General features: G+C 45.7%; 2 protein-coding genes across 24 annotated transcripts in view; both read right to left on the bottom strand.

Moving 5' to 3' along the window:
* MTA1 (metastasis associated 1) overlaps positions 1-5,441 on the bottom strand; it is a 59,659-nt gene extending 54,218 nt beyond the window's left edge. For all 11 annotated transcript variants that reach the window (XR_015951612.1, XM_088676087.1, XM_088676092.1 and 8 more), the window contains exon 1: positions 5,304-5,441. Coding sequence is in view for 3 of the 11 variants with exons in the window: in XM_035103338.3 (XP_034959229.2) it covers positions 5,304-5,331 (28 nt within the window). In the remaining 8 variants the exon portion in view is untranslated. The remainder of the gene's footprint in view (positions 1-5,303) is intronic.
* Positions 5,442-13,174: 7,733 nt separating this feature from the next.
* The window catches only part of PACS2 (phosphofurin acidic cluster sorting protein 2), a 45,597-nt gene continuing 40,520 nt past the window's right edge, over positions 13,175-18,251 (bottom strand). For 12 of the 13 annotated variants that reach the window (XR_015951610.1, XR_015951611.1, XM_060278076.2 and 9 more), the window contains 3 exons: positions 17,834-18,060; positions 16,056-16,169; positions 13,175-14,280 (listed from right to left, as the gene is read on the bottom strand). Coding sequence is in view for 11 of the 13 variants with exons in the window: in XM_060278076.2 (XP_060134059.1) it covers positions 14,168-14,280; positions 16,056-16,169; positions 17,834-18,060 (454 nt within the window). In the remaining 2 variants the exon portion in view is untranslated. The remainder of the gene's footprint in view (positions 14,281-16,055; positions 16,170-17,833; positions 18,061-18,251) is intronic. The other variant, XM_060278087.2, reaches the window with a different exon arrangement.

Genomic DNA, 18,251 nt, shown 5'->3' with positions numbered 1-18,251 from the left:
GGGGTTCCGGTTTCCGCCTGCAGGAATGGCGGACCTGTTTTCCATCTCTCTGACCTTTGTAAGGAATTTGGCGGTTGCTAGGGGAGTAAATGGCAACCCCCTACCCTCTCCGGGGGTTACGGAGAGGGGCCGCTGGCCCGCGATGCCCCCAGACCCACTCCGACTGTTTTTGGAGTGGGGGGAGCTTGGGCTGAGCACTTACAAGGGCCAGGACTCCCGGACGCTAATCTGCATGGCGGGGATTTCCATGGTTAAAGAAGATAATTAGGCTTAAATCTATGGACATACTTCAGAAGGAGGGAAAGAAGCGCTGTTTACTGCTGAGAAATTTATGCTGCCGAGTGAGAGGAGTCAAAGATTGTACTGCATCTGGAAGAAGGATTGATGGGGACGGAGCGATAAGGGGAGTGAGTTTTTATTTTTTTTTCTTCATATTGTTGCCTCGTACCTTCCCGGACGCGATGTCCTGGCTTGTTTGGAGTGAAAGAGAAGCAAAAGACTGTGTGAGTTGAACCTTATAACTGTTGTTACTGAGCATATTTTTTTTAAAGATGTGGAGTTGCCGATGAGAAAAGCCCCCCCCTAGTCGGACGGAAGGAGTTCTGAATGCGTTCGGAGGATTTATGAGCTGTGACGCACTTTAAATTGGAGCAGCGACCTGAAGCTAAGTTCAGCTATAGGGCAAGGAGATCCATTAATTTACCAAGAGTCTATGGTTTGATGTTTGGGTCTCCTGCCTGGAAAAGCTGTAAATTCTATAATGATCGTAAATTTTCATGCCCATGAGAGGAAAGCGAAAGTGATTTGAGCTTTTTAAGATGGCGCTACTTCGAATTGCTTCAACGCAACAGGAGCTCCATTAAGAAGATTTATGGGGAGGCTGGACTGATTAACTCACACAGGAGAAAGAACATCTGTGAGACTTTGTTTGATATTTATATCAGCAGCTGGGAAACAATCGTGAAAGTGGAAAACATCTTTGTGACTGTAAGGGGAAGATCTGGATTATTATGAACTTGAAGGACGATTTGAACTTTAGAAAAAAGACGGCAGTGGACAGTTGCGAGGAATTCCCAATTTCTTGAAGCATGGGAACCCAAATAAAAAATTCTTTAGATGATTTGGCATAACATTCGGTCTGATTGATATATATATGTGTATAATTTGAAATATTGAATGTGATATAATTGGTTTTAATTGGAAAATTAATAAAAATATTTTTTTTAAAAAAAAAAAAAGGAAGCTGGTAAAAGGCGCTCCTACCCACAGAGGACACTTGGGCCTTTAGTGACAATGATGTCTGCAGGAGTACCCCCAAGCTATGCACTTGCTCCGTCATCCAGAACAGGTAACTTGCCAATTGCCCAAACATGGGAACCACCCACCCAAAGAGCCTGTCTTCCCAAGATTCAAGCACGGTTCATTGGCCCTCATCCAGTCCACCACTTGCATCCAGACACCAGCCCACAGCTTCCACAGTCTCTCCTGATTCAGATGTTACAGAGAAGCAGAGTTGCGTGTTATCAGCATACTGGTGACACCTCCCTCCAAAACTCCTAAGGACTACACCCAACAGCTTTATACAGATATTAAATAGCTCTGGAAAGAAAACAGTACCCTGCAGAACCCCACAGCACAAATGCCAGGGGGCCGAGGAACACACACCAATTGCACCTCTCTGGAAACCGCCTTGCAGAGTGACAGAACCACTGTAAAACAGTGCCTCAGATACTCATCTCACTAAGCCAATATAGGAGGATACCAAGGTCGATGGTATCAAAAGTCACTGAGAGATCAAGCAGAAGTAACAGGGTCGCACTCCCCTTGTCCCTCTCACAGTAAAGGTCATCCATCAGGATGGCCAAGGCTGTTTCAGTTCCAAAACCAGGTCAGAAATACCTGATGTTGCTCCACAACTACCCTCTCCACCACCTTTGTCAAGAAAGTGGTGTTGGCAACTGGTCTATAGTTGTTACTGTTGGATCTAGGGTAGGATACTTGAGCAGCAGTCACCGATTCAGCCACCTGACCCTGGATAGCTTTAATAAACCAGAATGGACAAGGATCTGATGAGCAGGTGATCAAGCACATCACTTACAAGTATTCTGTGCACATCTTCAGCCCACATCAACTGGAAATGATCCCACAACACCAGACTCGACATTGCATTGGACATCTCAGCTGGTACTGTTACAATAGCAGCATCTAACAGGTGGCGCTGTGGGTTAAACCACAGAGCCTAGGGCTTGCTGATCAGAAGGTCGGCGGTTCGAATCCCTGCAACGGGGTGAGCTCCCGTTGCTCGGTCCCAGCTCCTGCCCACCTAGCAGTTCGAAAGCACGTCAAAGTGCAAGTAGATTAATAGGGACCGCTCCGGTGGGAAGGTAAACGGCGTTTCCGTGCACTGCTCTGGTTCTATAGAGCGAGATGAGCGCCGCAAACCCAGAGTCGGACACGACTGGACCTGATGGTCAGGGGGCCCTTTACCTTTACCTTTTAAATCACTGCAGAACTGAACAACTTTATCATCAAAGTGTTTAGCCATTCAGTTACAGCTAGTTACTGTGTGCTCCAGAGGGTCACCCCCCAGTCAGGAGTAATCAACCACTGGACCACACAGAACAGCTCCAGCGGGTGGCTCCTAGGAGATGCAATGAAGGCAGTGAAGTTGGATCTCTTCTCTGTCTAAGGAGGAGTGGAAGGAGTTTGCCCTCCAAACGCAAGCAAGAGGAGGAACCCACAGTGCACATAGCACATACCTGTTAATCTCCTTGACTACTCCTTCACAGGATCTCCACCACCACCACCAACCACATGTTCTCCAATGACTGCTCCTTCGCCCAAACTTCACACACACCCTACATAGTTCCATGTTTCAGATATTGTGATATATCACTACAAAACAATGTTTGGATGGTGATATATTGTGATGTTGAAAACCAGATATCGCCCAGCCCTCGTTCTCACCTGCAAGATATATACAGAAATAAGCCAAATGATCTGTTTTCTTGTTATAAAACAAGTTTGGAAGGAGTACTCTGGAGTAGAAAAGCAGCATAATTTCCCAACTCCTCACTTGATTTACATAATATACTGTATAAATCAAGCTGCCAGGATTTGGAGAACTAGAATATGACAAACCTAACTGTGGGCCATGCTGGTAGTGAGGCAGGATATAAATGAATTAAAATTAAAGAATCACAATTCAGCAGCATTCCCACTCATACACCCTCAACAATTACCATAAAACCAACATACCTTTTTGTAATTTTATGTACACCGCTTTGAGATGCTACTGATTAAGTGGCATATAAATACTAAACAAATAAATATATGCAACAGATTGTCAGAACAGAATGAATGCAGAGAATATGAAAGAAATGAAACAATAAAAAAGCAGGATAAGAGTTCCAGCTCATAGAGAGGGCCTTGCTCCAGTCACATCTACTTTGCTTTCTCTACCTGACTGCAAAAAGGCAAGCGTCTCAACAGACACTGGGCCATAAGGCAGATCTCAGAAGTCATTGTTCTATCTGGTGGCTGCATCCCAAAACCATTTCAAGTCAGGGTCTGCCTCCAGTATGTATTACAGGAAAACTCTTATGCTAACAACAGGTTGATCTCTCACACTCCTTCAACTTATTCTCTAACTAGGGAAATGACATTTCTTTTAAAAATATTTTAAAACACAGTTTTTTAAAGAGAAAAAATATAAAATTTAACAGCTAATAACTAATCAAAACAAAAGGTAAACATTTATTCTGAGTAGATACATTGAAATTAATGGATCCAAATTAGTCATGGCCAATAATTTCAGTGGGTCTACTCTCAGTAAAACTTAGTTGAATACCTTGATGTAGAAGCCAGCAGCAGTCAAAATTCTAAAGTACTACCTAAATAGGTGAGCAGCAATATGGCCAGCTTCTGGCAGGGCAATCCCTGCCTTGGTCCCACTACAAAAAAAAGGCCCTGGGTGTTATCTGACTAACTCATACACAGAGCAGACCCATAAAATCAATGGACTTTTTTGATGTGTGTAATTTAACTCTGTTTATCTACAGTGGATCTACAAGTGTGTGACTGATGCTGCAATCCGAACCCCACTTACCTGGGAGAAAACCCCAGTGAATTCAATAGGACTAGCTTTTGAGGAGCCTTGGTTAGGCTCCCGCTGTTAAGTCAGATACCCATGTCTACAACGCTCACGCATATGTGGAAAAATAAAACAGGGCTTCAACGATGTCTGGTATATTCGTGTGGGTGCGGGAAACTTCTTGTTAATGTGTAGGACCCCCCCACCCTACCCAAGGCTGCACTTCTGTGAGCCCTTTGCTTTGTGTCCCCCGCTCTGGGGGTCATGCACAACGCTACCAACTCTGCCCCTCACCCAACCACCACCAAGGGCCAGAGATGCAGGGCAAAGGCTGCTTGCACTTCAACATCAACTTCGCTGGACCTTTACACTCGAACCCAGGACGCAAGGGAGAAACGTGCTAAGAGGAAGGCACGCTTGGCAAACCCACACCGTGATCAACTCCTGCCCGGAAACCAATGTCCACACTAGGGAAGGATGTGTGGATCCAGAATTGGCCTCCAGAGTCACTTAGGGACTCATTGTTAAAACCATGTTTATGGAAGACTACGAGTGATCGCCAAAGAAGAAGCACGCCTAGGAAAGCAGGAAAGTTAGCTGGTTGCAAGGAGCAGCTGCCTCTGCCTCCCTTGCCATCTCACCCTGAGCACAATAGTATGGACGAGGGGGGGGGGGGTGCGAGGGCAGGTTGGCAGCCGAGGGAGCCGAAGAGGCGCCCGCGGGGATGCCTTGCAGCTTCCCGGTCGCCTGCTCACCCCTCTTCCGAGGCGATGCCCAGGGAAGACGGAGCCTGGTCTTTCTGGACCTACTCCGCGCATTTCATCTCCTTCCCTCTCTAGGCAGCGCGGCTTGACACGGGCCCTACCCAGAAAGGAGGGCCAGCGAACCAGCGCGGGCAGGCAGCGTTTCCTTTCCCACCTCTCCCCGGGGCGGGCGAGGTCCCAATCCCTCGCACCCACCAGGGGGGTGCAAGCGAGAAGCCGGCGCCCCCCTCTGGCTGCCTCGCCCTCTCCCTCGGGCAGGCCGGTTCCCTTCGCGGCAGCATCTCGGGAAGGGCGGCCGGGCCTCGCCTCAGGAAGCCTCCCGGGCGAAGGGCTTCGCTGCCGCCGCCCCCCCCCCCCGGCCTCCCTCGAGGGCGCGCCCGCCTTACGCCTCACGCCGCCCGCCAGGCCCCGGCGCGAGTGTCGGGGGAGCAAGGCGCCGGCCTCACCTCCGACGCGGTACATGTTGGCAGCCATAGCGGCGGCGGGGCGAGGAAGGCCCGGCAGGCGCCGGTGGTGATGCTGCTGCCTCCGCTGCTGACGGTACCGCCTCTGCTGCTTGCGCTGCCGTCGGCGCCGGATCCTCTGGAAAATGGAGACCGGCGAAGAGGGAGGAGACCAATCGGGAGGAGGGGGAAGGGGCCTGGGAGGAGCGCGCAGCCGCCGCCAGGCCCTCCCCGCCAGGCTGGCTCGGGAAGGCGCTTCGATGCAAAGAGACCAGGAATGTCGTCCCCCGGGGGCGCTTTCGGTTGCCCCCAGCCACCCTTCCGGGTCCTCGTGCAGTGGGGAGGGCTTCTTCCCGTGTTCCTGCCTCGTGGGGGAAAGGCTTCGTGGCCGGCCCCTTGCCAGGTGCTGCTGGGCTTCTTCGGTCGAGGGTCTTCCCCGGCAAAAGGCCAAGCCTTCCCCTCTCAGTTACTTATGGGGTCCTGAGGTGGGCCGAAGCCCATTGGAACCCTATGCACTCTCCCTAGGGCCTAGGCAAATGTCCTTTGGACCAGGATGTGTTTTGGAAGGTTGCTGGGTGTTTCCAAGATGGCCTCGCCTGGTGCTTGTTTTCTAAAAAAATGTTTAGGGTTACTCTCATTTTCCTAGTTACAGGTAGGTAGCCATGTTGGTCTGCCGTAGTCAAAACAAAATTTAAAAAAATCCTTCCAGTAGCACCTTGTTGTTGTTGTTGTTGTTGTTTAGTCTTCCACTGCCTCCCGCAGTTTGGTCAGACTCATGTTCGTAGCTTCGAGAACACTGTCCAACCATCTCGTCCTCTGTCGTCCCCTTCTCCTAGTGCCCTCAATCTTTCCCAACATCAGGGTCTTTTCCAAGGATTCTTCTCTTCTCATGAGGTGGCCAAAGTATTGGAGCCTCAGCTTCACGATCTGTCCTTCCAGTGAGCACTCAGGGCTGATTTCCTTCAGAATGGATAGGTTTGATCTTCTAAGTAGCACCTTAGAGACCAACCAAGTTTGTCATTGGTACAAGCTTTCGTGTGCATGCACACTTCTTCAGATACCTCATTTTCAGATTTCTCATTTTCCTACTCATATTGAAATCCTGCCCCTTGATGAGGCCAAACTTAGATTCACAAAATGTTTAGGGGTTTATCCCCCCAGATAAAAAAAAGCACTGGCCTCACCTGTTTTCCAAAAATGGCCTGGATCACGACATTTAGCTATTTGATTATTTAATTTCTATACTGCTCAATGTGTTTAAAACATCTCTAAGCAGTGTACAAAAAGCTTTAAAAACAGACAACTTACTGGTAAATACAGTATTAAATTACACCATTATGTATTAAAGTGTTCCATTTGCTCTGCATTTAGCCACCGAGCCTTGTTTCTTCAGTTGTGCTTGATTCACAGGAAAGCAGTGGATGCCATTCATAAATGTAAGGTTGTGAGTTGGGGTGGGGGGAAGGATTCCATTGTCAAAGGAGCCAAGTTTCTGGGTGACTTTACGGGACCCTTAGTCTAAGAAAGGAAGTTGCTTTGTGCTGGGGGGCAAATAAGTGGGTGGTTGAGCCCCTTCCCTCACCTGGCTGGTAGTTAGGAGGACAAAGACCAGAGCTGAGGTGTGGATGAGCTGGGCTAAAAGCAGGAGGCAGGCAGAAGCCTGAGACGAAGAGCCATGCTTCATTTCCGCTGCAATCCGAAGCTGTGCATATGGTATATGGGAGAAGCAAGACCTTCTGGGGAGTTAAGGCTATGAGCCCTAGTTCCATCGTTGGCTCAGGCTGTATATATGTGTGTAAATAAGCCACATATCCTAAAGGCACTACAGCCTCCACTACCCTTCATTCCTAGGAAATTGAACATTGTGTGGGTGGGCACCTGGAACCCCTGGAATCTCACGGCTCAGAGATTGGGTTGGTGGGCAGCATTATGCTTTCCTGCAATGAAAAAACTACATCCCTCGTATGACCATTTTCAAAGTAGTCCCCCTCATACAATGGCATCTTATCTACAGGATCTAACGATTCTAAAGAGCTTTCTTGAGGGCGCAACTGAAGGTGCTTCCTTCAGCAGTCCTTGAGGGTCATTTCAAGGGAACCCCATTTCATAATCATACATGTCCATGCAGAAATGGTGATACGGAAACACTGGACCGTGTGCTGTTGTTGAGAAAATAGAAAGGAAATTAATTGTTAAAGTGTCTAAAGCAAAGCAGGCAGCTTGATTTATAGTGGACAAGAAAGATAAAAACTGATGATGGGAACTCTTTCATCTTTAATCCGTTTTTGTTTTTGTTTCCTGCCACTAAAGAACGGGTGAAATCGAAAGTTAAGCAACCATCCTTAACCATGAGAAAGGAATTTGTCTGTTCTGAGAGAGCGCAATCGCACCTGTGATTTTAAGGGGGAAACATCAAGGTGGATTGAGTGGCTAATAATATCTGGAATATTAAAAGCCTCCCATATAACAAATGTACTTTTGGATCAACCAGTGGTGGTTGGTATTGTTAAACAGTTGATGGCTGAACAATTAAAAATGATCAGATCAATGTTTGATGAAGATGAAGAAAATGAGACATGTTGGAAAATGGAAATGGGGAATAACCAGGAGCTTCAGGCCAAATTAATGAAATGTTGGCAGTTTTGGATCATGCAGCATCTAAACTGAAGGAAGCGGATAGTGATGCAGAAATGGAAACTACCTCCATACATTATTTTCTGTTGGGTGTGTGTTTGTGTGCGTGCGTGCACACCTTTAATACTAACTAAAAATATTTTAATTTTCACCCAAATATTGACATACAAGATCCAAATGTCATTGAGGCAAAAAGAGGGGGGGGGGTCATTTCAAAGCAAGAAGCAGGATAGGTATGTGCTTTCCAATCCAATTTTATTAGTATGGCATTAGAACCATAAAATATTTCACAAAGTAGTGTACATTGCAATTTATTCCAAAAAGGCTATGTACACTTACAGTCTTGATTTAAAAACAAACGTAACAGTATAATGAAAGAGATGGACTGTTAAAAACACATATAAATGGACAACATCCCTTCATTTTTCCTTGTCTGAAAGGCCACTCTGAACAAACACTATCCACAAACTGCTTGCTTACTGAAGGAAGCACTGAGCTAAGTTGCCAGATCTAAGGTCCCTCCATCATTAGACTCCACCTCCTATTCTTGCTCAAAGGACTGATAAGCTACTGCTTGAGTAGCAGTTTTGGGACAATGGGGTGACTTGAAAATAGGAACTAAATGGGTAACATGTTCATAATTTTATCCAGTAATCAGTGGGGCCAAATGGCTATGAAATGCAAGAGATGTATCGAGAAATACAGCAGTTTTATGCATTTCCTGCCAAACCAGTTTTAAACTGAACTGAAAACAAGCTGAGGTGTGTACACTTATACACTGCCTTTCTTACAGGTGGGTGGTCTGACGTCAACCTGTGTGCATGCACAGATGATAGCTTCATGAATGAAAATGGTGGGTGGGTTGCAGGGATGGAGAAACCAGCTGGACGTGGCGTGAAAATACAATGGGCAACATGGAAGCACATCAAACTATGCTGATATGTACAACAACATGCCAATGTGATTTGAAATTTCCCGGTGGGAGGGTGATCCCTTTGGTTTTAAGCCGATAATATCTACACTGCCTTTATTACAGTCAAATCTACCATCATTTTTTTTTGGGGGGGGGAGGTAAAGTTTTTATTATTATTTCATTTTATAACATATATATATAAAACAGAAACAATTATAACAGACAAAAATTAAAAGATTAAAAATAAAGCAGGCACATAGAATGCGTCGTTGCACATGAATTAAAATAACAAAGTCCAAGTAAAGACTACCAACTTCATCAGATCATCAAGTCTAGTTCCGTTTTGCCAAGGTTGTCTTGAAAATGATGGTTTCACTGTATATGTCATAAAGGACTGGTAAATCATATAAAAAGTGTCCAGAGTTTCTAGTCCTTGTCAAATTATGCATGATTTTCTCCATTATAGCTATATTCCAGAGCGAATGGTACGAAGTGTCCCAGGTAAGATATTGGGCTATTTTCCATCCAGTTGCTATTACCACTTGTGCTTCCAAGATCATGTTGTTGTTGCTGTTGTTTAGTCATTTAGTTATGTCTGATTCTTCGTGACCCCATGGACCAGAGCACGCCAGGCACTCCTGTCTTCCACTGCCTCCCACAGTTTGGTCAGACTCACGTTTGTGGCTTCGAGAACACTGTCCAACCATCTCGTCCTCTGTCGTCCCCTTCTCCTTGTGCCCTCCATCTTTCCCAGCATCAGGGTCTTTTCCAGGGAGTCTTCTCTTCTCATGAGGTGGCCAAAGTATTGGAGCCTCAGCTTCAGGACCTTTTCTTTCCAGTGAGCACTCAGGGCTGATTTCCTTCAGAATGGATAGGTTTGATCTTCTTGCAGTCCATGGGACTCTCAAGATCATATATAAGACCAATTATTTTAGCTATATTTACATTGGTATCATCAAAAATATTCAGTAACCCTTAATTTTAGGCAACAATCAATCATTTCTTTAGTAATACCCTGACTGCATTTCAAATTGCATTTGCAAATTGTTGAACACATCAGTACAGATTGATGCACTCCCAAATTGCCCACTGTTTGTTCACACAAGTGGGCAGAGAGGATGTGTGGATACCTTCCTATGACTTACATTTTCAAATTTGATGGAAGCTGGTTTGGTTGGAAACACATCAAAACACAGTATTTCTCAATGAACTATAGCATAGATGCCAGTTGTGGCTGACGTGTGTTCATGGATTCACAAACTAGCAGTGGGAGCACACTGGTTGCAGAGTCAATGAGAGTTGGAAGAACTGAAGGTGCAAGACAGTAGCCCCAAAGACCTCCAACAGCATCTGTTTGTAAGAACAAAGTTCTTTTTCTGAACAAAAGCAACCATTACCAGTTCTGATGTTTTCTGGTTACAAACTTTTCCGAGTGCCTCAAACCAAACATGGCAAAACAGGCATCTGTTATACAAGGCTATTGCTACCAACACCTCAGTTTGCAACTGTTTGAGCAGTTAACTCAGGACAAAGTCACATTGTCTCATAGCATGGCTATAGCGTAACTAATCCAGGCCTAGTACGTTATTGTAAATGTGATAAAACACATTGGTGGCTACTAGAAGTGTGTGAGCAAGTCAAAATCCACCCAATAGGAGCACAAAATAGTTGCTACAGGATGTGTGGAAGTCCTAGACCATGGGTAGGCAAACAGGGCAATTGCCTTCTCAATCTGGCCCGCGGACGGTCCGGGAATCAGCATGTTTTTACATGAGTAGAATGTACCCTTTTATTTAAAACGCATCTCTGGGTTATTTGTGCGGCCTGCCTGGTGTTTTTACATGAGTAGAATGTGTGCTTTTATTTAAAATGCATCTCTGGGTTATTTGTGGGGTATAGGAATTTGTTCATTCCCCCCCCCAAAAAAATACTGTCTAGTCTGGAATTAGTCTCTATGTATAATGGATAGAAAATTTAATTACAGTGGTACCTCTACTTACGAATGTTTCTACTTACGAATGGAGCTCCATCCGCCATCTTGGATGTGGTTTAGATAGGATTTTTTCTACTTACGAATTTTTAGATAGGGTTGCTTCGACTTACGATTTCTTTTCTCCCAATGCATTCCTATGGGATTCGACTTACAATTTTTTTCGACTTACAAATGTGCGTTTGGAACGCATTAAATTTGTAAGTAGAGGTACCACTGTACACCCATTTATAGCAAAAAGGCTATGGTTTTCTCAGTAGTGATGTATGGAAGTGAGAGCTGGACCATAAAGAAGGCTGATCGCCGAAGAATTGATGCTTTTGAATTATGGTGCTGGAGGAGACTCTTGAGAGTCCCATGGACTGCAAGAAGATCAAACCTATCCATTCTGAAGGAAATCAGCCCTGAGTGCTCACTGGAAGGACAAATCGTGAAGCTGAGGCTCCAATACTTTGGCCACCTCATGAGAAGAGAAGAATCCTTGGAAAAGACCCTGATGTTGGGAAAGATTGAGGGCACTAGGAGAAGGGGACGACAGAGGACGAGATGGTTGGACAGTGTTCTCGAAGCTACCAACATGAGTTTGACCAAACTGCAGGAGGCAGTGCAAGACAGGAGTGCCTGGCGTGCTATGGTCCATGGGGTCACGAAGAGTCGGACATGACTAAATGACTAAACAACAACAGCAAAAAATATTTCAACCACTGCTGGCCAGTCCAGAGCTTGGTGAAGTAGACACTGAATATGAAATGTGCTTTAGTCATTGTGGTTGGACAAGCATGAAGGAGGACGGAAGGAGGAAACCAAGCAACTTCCTTAAGGGGCTGCTTTGTCCAATCAGAAATATTTGTGTGCTTGTGTTCCTTTTCCCCAAGGCAATGATAAAAGCTATCTTAGAGCAAGGAAAATCACCTTGGACTGGACTTGCCTTCTAAGAAAAGTCAAGGGTGGCTCTCTCACAAAGCTTTAGGGAAAGGCAGTGCCACATTCTCAAAGTGCAGCACAAACTGAAGTAATCGTGTAAAGAACGAGTGGGGAACAAGTTTTTCAGCTTGAGGGCTACCTTTCCTTAGGGGCAGCCTTCTGGGGGCCACATACCTCAGTGGGTGTGGCCAGAGATGGAGGAAGCAACAGATGCAACTGTACAACAGGCCAATTTCTACCTCTCTCCCATCCTGGAAAAGTTCAAGGACACATTCCAATGGGGCAAAAATATTCCAGGAGAGATGAAGCAAGACCAGTGAGGGGTGGCTGTCTGGGGAAAGGGGTTGGCCCAGGGAACTAGACGGGACTGGAGGGCCATAGGCAGTCCCCAGGCCTTAGGTGCCTCAGCTCCCAACAGTAAGAACAAACAATAAGAGAGAGGAAAATGAACATATGCCTGTAATGGACATCTCAGGACACACACATCAGCACACCATATAAGAATGCCATTGCAGGGATCTTCAACGGAATTATTGTTTGTCTCAATAAATATATGCCAAATGAGCCCAATAAACACCTGCGGTTTGGGGCAAGGGAAGAGAGAACTGACAAGGCGCCCAAACCTTCTGGAAGTTTTCGGATGGCTCATCTCCCTGGCTACTCATTATTGCTGGACTCTACCAACAATTCTGCCATTGGCTCCTTTTCAGGGTGATTCAGGGCTATACAGAGTTGGGCAGATACTGAACAACTTGCAGACCCGACTTTGAACAGTAAGGAAATGATAAAACGAAACTGTAGAGATTTTGTGGCCAAGAAAAAGGCTCACAGAAATCTTCCTAAGACCTGGGTACTTGTCTGTAATACAATATTTTTATCACCCCTCTCCCCAACACAGAAAAAACACACCAGGGTTTGGGGGCAGACCTTTCCTGCCAAGACTGCAATAATGTCTTTCCCTGCAGCCTGCCCAACACCATAGAAGTATCTCATTGGGAGCTCAAAACTCATATGCCACCAGAAGCAGGGAACAGTGGAAGGACATTTGGGGCATATTCTCCAAAGTGATCTAAGGGGGAATATGGCCAAAGTTCTTCAAGAGGATAAGGAACTAGTGTGGAGTGTTTGCAGGACTGTGCTATTCTGCTATAGTGCTGAAATAAGTCCTTTTCACCATGCTGAGCACCAGCTCTATCTCCCGGGCACTCTCTTTTCTTCTCTTTCGTGACAACATAATGTTTGCAAATATTATCTCACATTAACTGGTCGAGATTAGTAAGTGCAAATTGCTAGACAAAAGTGCACACACAGAGTCCCAAACTGGTATTCTACATGCTGGTAATTGCATCGGAAGTTCCCAGGCGGAAATTGGGCTGCTTTTAAATATTGCTGATATAGGCAGTACTACATATCTAAATAACATTCATAATTTATGTTTTGAAAAGTGCTCTACCACAAGTCAGACAACCACAAGTTGTTGGTTTTTTTTGGGGGGGGGGATCAGATTACATAATCACAGTTAGAAGGTCTGTCACTTGCATGAGCAGCAATTTTCAATCAATTGTGGCAGGCAGTCCATTCTGGGACAAGGAGAGAATGATTTTAACAATTTTGCTTTTATGTAAAATTTAGGGGTTAGCATTTATTTTAACACAAGAAAGTAGTCAAAATGGGCAACCTCATATAGGATTGGTTCAGAAGCGATACAAGCGATTTCCCCAGGAATAGAAGTAATTTGAATGATTTTATCAGCCAATCTGATACTCATTATTTAGATTCCAAGCTGCCCCAATTCCTTCCTTTCCACCCATTTAGTCCAGCATTCCTCTGAACTTTCTCCTGCTTCCAATGAAATTGGACCTTCTGATGCTACTGGGGGGGGGTTGCTGTTAAGAGGAAGTGAGGAAAATCTGACACACACCCCCTCACACCTCTCTCTTTTCCCTTGGGAAAAATGGCATTGCCTAGGTCTATCAAGGATTTTAATCCTGGTACTCATAATGACAAGCAGTGGAGATGAGGAGGGGTGGATCAGATGCCCTAGATGGAGAAGTTGTCTTGAAAGCAGGGAGTAATTTGGGTGGGGGAGGCTGGACGTTACTCTCCAGCTGAATTTGAAAAATTTCACAAGCATGCTCCCACTCTCCATCTAATTGGGTTCTACGTTAATAAGCAAGTTACTCTTGGGTTTAAAAAAATTATTGAGGGCTCTTGCAAGTATCTTAGATGGCTGGCTAGACTTAATATTGAATTGCTGAGGTTTTAAGTACTACCCTTTCCTTGCAGACAACAGAAGAACAAACAGAAGCGTATCTGAGCTGTTATCCAAGCACGTAAGTAAGAGAGCACAAACAGCTGGTACTCATGTGTTGTGGCTTGCAGAACTGTCCCATAATTCCTGCTCTGTTAGGATTTGGAATGCCCAAATATGCAGATGGGAAAATGCTTGACATGGGAAGACCACTGTGCTGCTAGCTGGAAGAACTTGACGTCGTTCCACTCCACTCCATCAATAAGCACTGCAGCGGGAGATAAACAAAGAAAGATGATTGAGACAGAAGTGCTTGGGGCCCTGGTTTCAACTTACACCCCAGCAATTTCCCCTTGCCATACAAATAAATGCATCAAAATTCATCCAGATACATTGCAAAAACCCTTCCCTACATAAGAACAAAACAAGAGCCTGCTGAATGAGGGCAGTGGCCCATCTAGTTCAGCATCCTGTTCTCACCGTGGCCAAAGAGATGCCTTGGGGAACCCACAAGCAGGATTTAAGCACAAGAACACCCTTTCCTCTTGTGGTTTCCAACAATGGGTATTCGGAGGCATTGCTGCTTCCAACTGCAAGGGCTAAACATAACCATCATGGCTAGTAGCCATTGATAACCCTCTTCTCCATGAATTTGTCTAACCCGCTTTTTTGGGGGGGGTTTACCTCTGACCTCCACCCATTTTCTCCTTTTGAAGAGCAAGGTGGGCACCTCTATTCATGCAGTTTACACCTTGGGACTGAGCGAGCGAGCAAGCTGCTCCTCCTCCACAGAGGCTGGCTCTGTGGGTTTTGTCTCTGGAGTCGAATCAGGGCTGGCTCAACATCAGGCACTGTTCCCCGGAATTCTCTTCCAACTCCACGATTCTATGTTTTTCTGCTTCAACAATATTTCATTATGTTCCTATCATTTTATATACTGTACTTGTATTTTACATATAAGAATTATAAGTAAAACATGTTCTATTTACAAACAAAACATTTAAATAGCTGCCTTTCTACCGGTAAAATGGGTGGGGGCATGGGCGTAGCCAGGAATTTTTTTTAGGGGGGGAGCAGGCTTTCGTTAGGGGGGCAGAACCTCAGATTTGCATTGATCTGTATTGATTTTTACTTATCTGGGGGGCAGCTGCCCCGCTACCCTCCTTGGCTACACCCATGGGGGGGCACCAGAAGGAAACAAGGTTGGAAGGGGACAACGGTCATAAAAGGAGGTAAGGTAAAGGTAAAGGACCCCTGGACAGTTACGTCCAGTTAAAGGTGACTATGAGGTTGCGGCACTCATCTCGCTTTCAGGCCGAGGGAGCCGGCGTTTGTCCACAGACAGCTTTCCAGGTCATGTGGCGAGCATGACTAAACCGCTTCTGGTGCAATGAGACACCATGAGGAGTGCCAGAGCGCACAGAAATGCCTTTTACCTTCCCGCCACAGTGGTACCTATTTATCTACTTGCACCTCATGCTTTCGAACTGCTAGGTTGGCAGGAGCTGGGACGGAGCAACAGGAGTTCACTCCGTTGCGGGGATTCGAACCACCAACCTTCCAATTGGCAAACCCGGGGTCACGGTCGTAAAAAGGTTGGGAAACACTAATATAGACTGGTTACAGGTAGGTAGCTGTGTTGGTCTGCCATAGTCGAAACAAAATAAAAAATTCCTTCCAGTAGCATCTTAGAGACCAACTGAGTTTGTCATTGGTATGAGCCATGCACACAAAAGCTCATACCAATGACAAACGTAGATGGTCTCTAAGATGCTACTGGAAGGAATTTATTTATTTTGTTTCAACTAATATAGACTGTGCGAAAACCATCACAGGCACGAGGAGGAAAGAGGCAAGTGGTGACCCCTTCTCTTCAAAAGGGGGTGTTCTGGATTTGGTTGGAGAACCTGGGCCTAAAACTGAACTTCATTCTAGCTCGCTCTGCAAAGGAACTAAACCCGTAAACACAAGAGATAAAGAATGAGCCAAGGAGGATGTCCAAAAGCAGATTGGCAGTCGCAGCACTGGGTGCTGGGCACTTACCCTGCAACATAGTCTGCTGATGCTTCGCTGTGCAAATCAACCGGCTGATCCCCTCTATGCACTGGCTCTTAGAATCAAAGTCTTTGTCTTTCACTTTCTTGGGCAGAAACATCACTAGAGGAAATGAAGCAGATATGTAAACACAGCAGCGCCATCTTTCGGTGTCCTCTCTCCTGAGTGAACGTCTTAAGATCCAGAAGGCTGGGAATGAATGGGACCTTTTATGGTACAAAGGAATCCCCGCTAACACGGGGGCTCCATTCCTGGCTGCCGCGTGCACCAGCAGGACACGCCCAAGTCCAGCCCGCCCCCTTTCGGCATCAAAAATGGCGCATGCGTCAGCAGTCGTGTGCATGCTTGTTGCGGGCCAAGTGGAGAGGTGCCTGTACATATCTGGTTTCTGCTAGGGGGATCTCAAACTTTCTACCTGCAGGGCCCACTTGAGATGGCTGAAAATTGCTGAAGTCCACCAGTCACATAATGGTGCTACAGGGGCAAAGCCAGACACAAAATGGTGGCAGAGTTTGGCATTATTGTTGACATTTATTATTATTATTATTATCAGGACTCTATACACAAAAACGGCTAGGCACAGGAACAGTTTTTCCCCCTCGTGCCATCAAATTGTTAAATTCGTAGTTGTGTAGCAGAAAGGGAGGCCAGCTATGGGTTGGGTTTGTTGTGCTATTGTATTGTATGTGAAACAATGTTTGTATAAGGTACATTTACATTGCAATGTAGCCGAAGCAAAATTCCAAGTATGTTGGTACTTGGTCAATAATTTATTTATTTATTGTTTTCTATTGATATCTACTCTGGCTCTGGAGATATTATGACCTCCACCCCCACCCCACATTTTAGACAAAATCCACTGATCCAGAAGCTCTAAGCCAGGCATAGGGCAAACTTGGCCCTCCGGGTGTTTTGGGACTACAACTCCCATGATCCCTAGCTAATGGGACCAGTGGTCAGGGATGATGGGAATTGTGGTCCCAGAACATCTGGAGGGCCGAGTTTGCCTATGCCTGCTCTAAGCAGAGGGTTTTTTTCTTTTATATTTTTCCTTCCCACCTACCCCTGTGCCTCCCAAAGTATGGTATGTTTACCCATCTCCTGTATCTTCTCCTGTTCTCCTTTCACATTCAACTTGTACTCCCACCCACCCACCCACCTGTCAAATTCGGCCCACAGGGTGTGGCCAGAAAGAAGATTTGGTCCCTGGATTTGAAAGGGTTTTCCACTGCTGTCCTAAAGGATCAAGCTCTTAAAGCATGGTGTCTACAGCACTGAAGTGCGACACAAAGCTCTTCCTCCAGGTAAGGCTGGTGTGCCAGTTGGCCACAACTACCCAAGCACCTGTAATGTCTTGTTTTTACTATTTTAAAAGGAGGGAATGACAGTACAAATTCACTGTAGCTGTATTTCCACTCTAACCACGGGGGGAGGGGAGCTCGAGGTGAATTCCTATGCTCATTGGACGGTAGACACAAATGCTAACATGCCACCCCAACATGAGAAAGTAAAGTTTACACTATTATTAGTTTCCACGTGTGAAGTAACTGATCCTGGCTTGAGCTAGATTTAGAGCAGCCAGCACAGCGTCGCAAGGCAGAAAGGTACCCTAAAATTAACTGGAAACTCCAGTGCAATTAAATGTATCTCACACACTAACAAAGTCGGTGATTTCAACCTCCAGGAATCTTTTACTACTGAAAAAATGTGAGTATTAAGCAATAGACCATATGCTACAATAGTCAAGAAACATCCCTTTCCTGCACCTTTTTTGTTCTTTTCCTTTGTGACAACCGTCATTGACATCGTTGGAGTGGAAATGGCATCCCCACTCGTAGGTAGCCGGCTGACCTGGAGAGACCGAAAAGTGCATTTCAGAGTGTTTTTGGCAGCGGAGGGGTCCTTTTTTTCTGAGTCTCTCCTCTTCTCCGTAGGATGAGTTGCAATCCAGTAATCCACCTGAAGGCCCATCAGTTCCATACCAAGGCTACAGCTGAAATACGTTAGGAAAATACTATCATTTTGAAGCTGTGACAGTCCCAGAGAGCCCAGGTGAGAAACACAGGTGATACCAAATTGAAAAGCATTCTTGGAACAGTGCTTAGTATTTCACACTGTGATCTACCTTTCAAGTGTCTTGGCTGCACGGCTGCAGCCAGAAGACTTCTTAAGTAACTATATAAG

The sequence above is a fragment of the Zootoca vivipara genome, chromosome 8 (genome assembly GCF_965207765.1).
Source record: "Zootoca vivipara chromosome 8, rZooViv2.hap1.1, whole genome shotgun sequence".
NCBI lineage: Eukaryota > Metazoa > Chordata > Lepidosauria > Squamata > Lacertidae > Zootoca > Zootoca vivipara.
The sequence above is the reverse complement of the archived record's forward strand: the minus strand, read 5'-3'. Positions and strand labels throughout refer to the sequence as shown.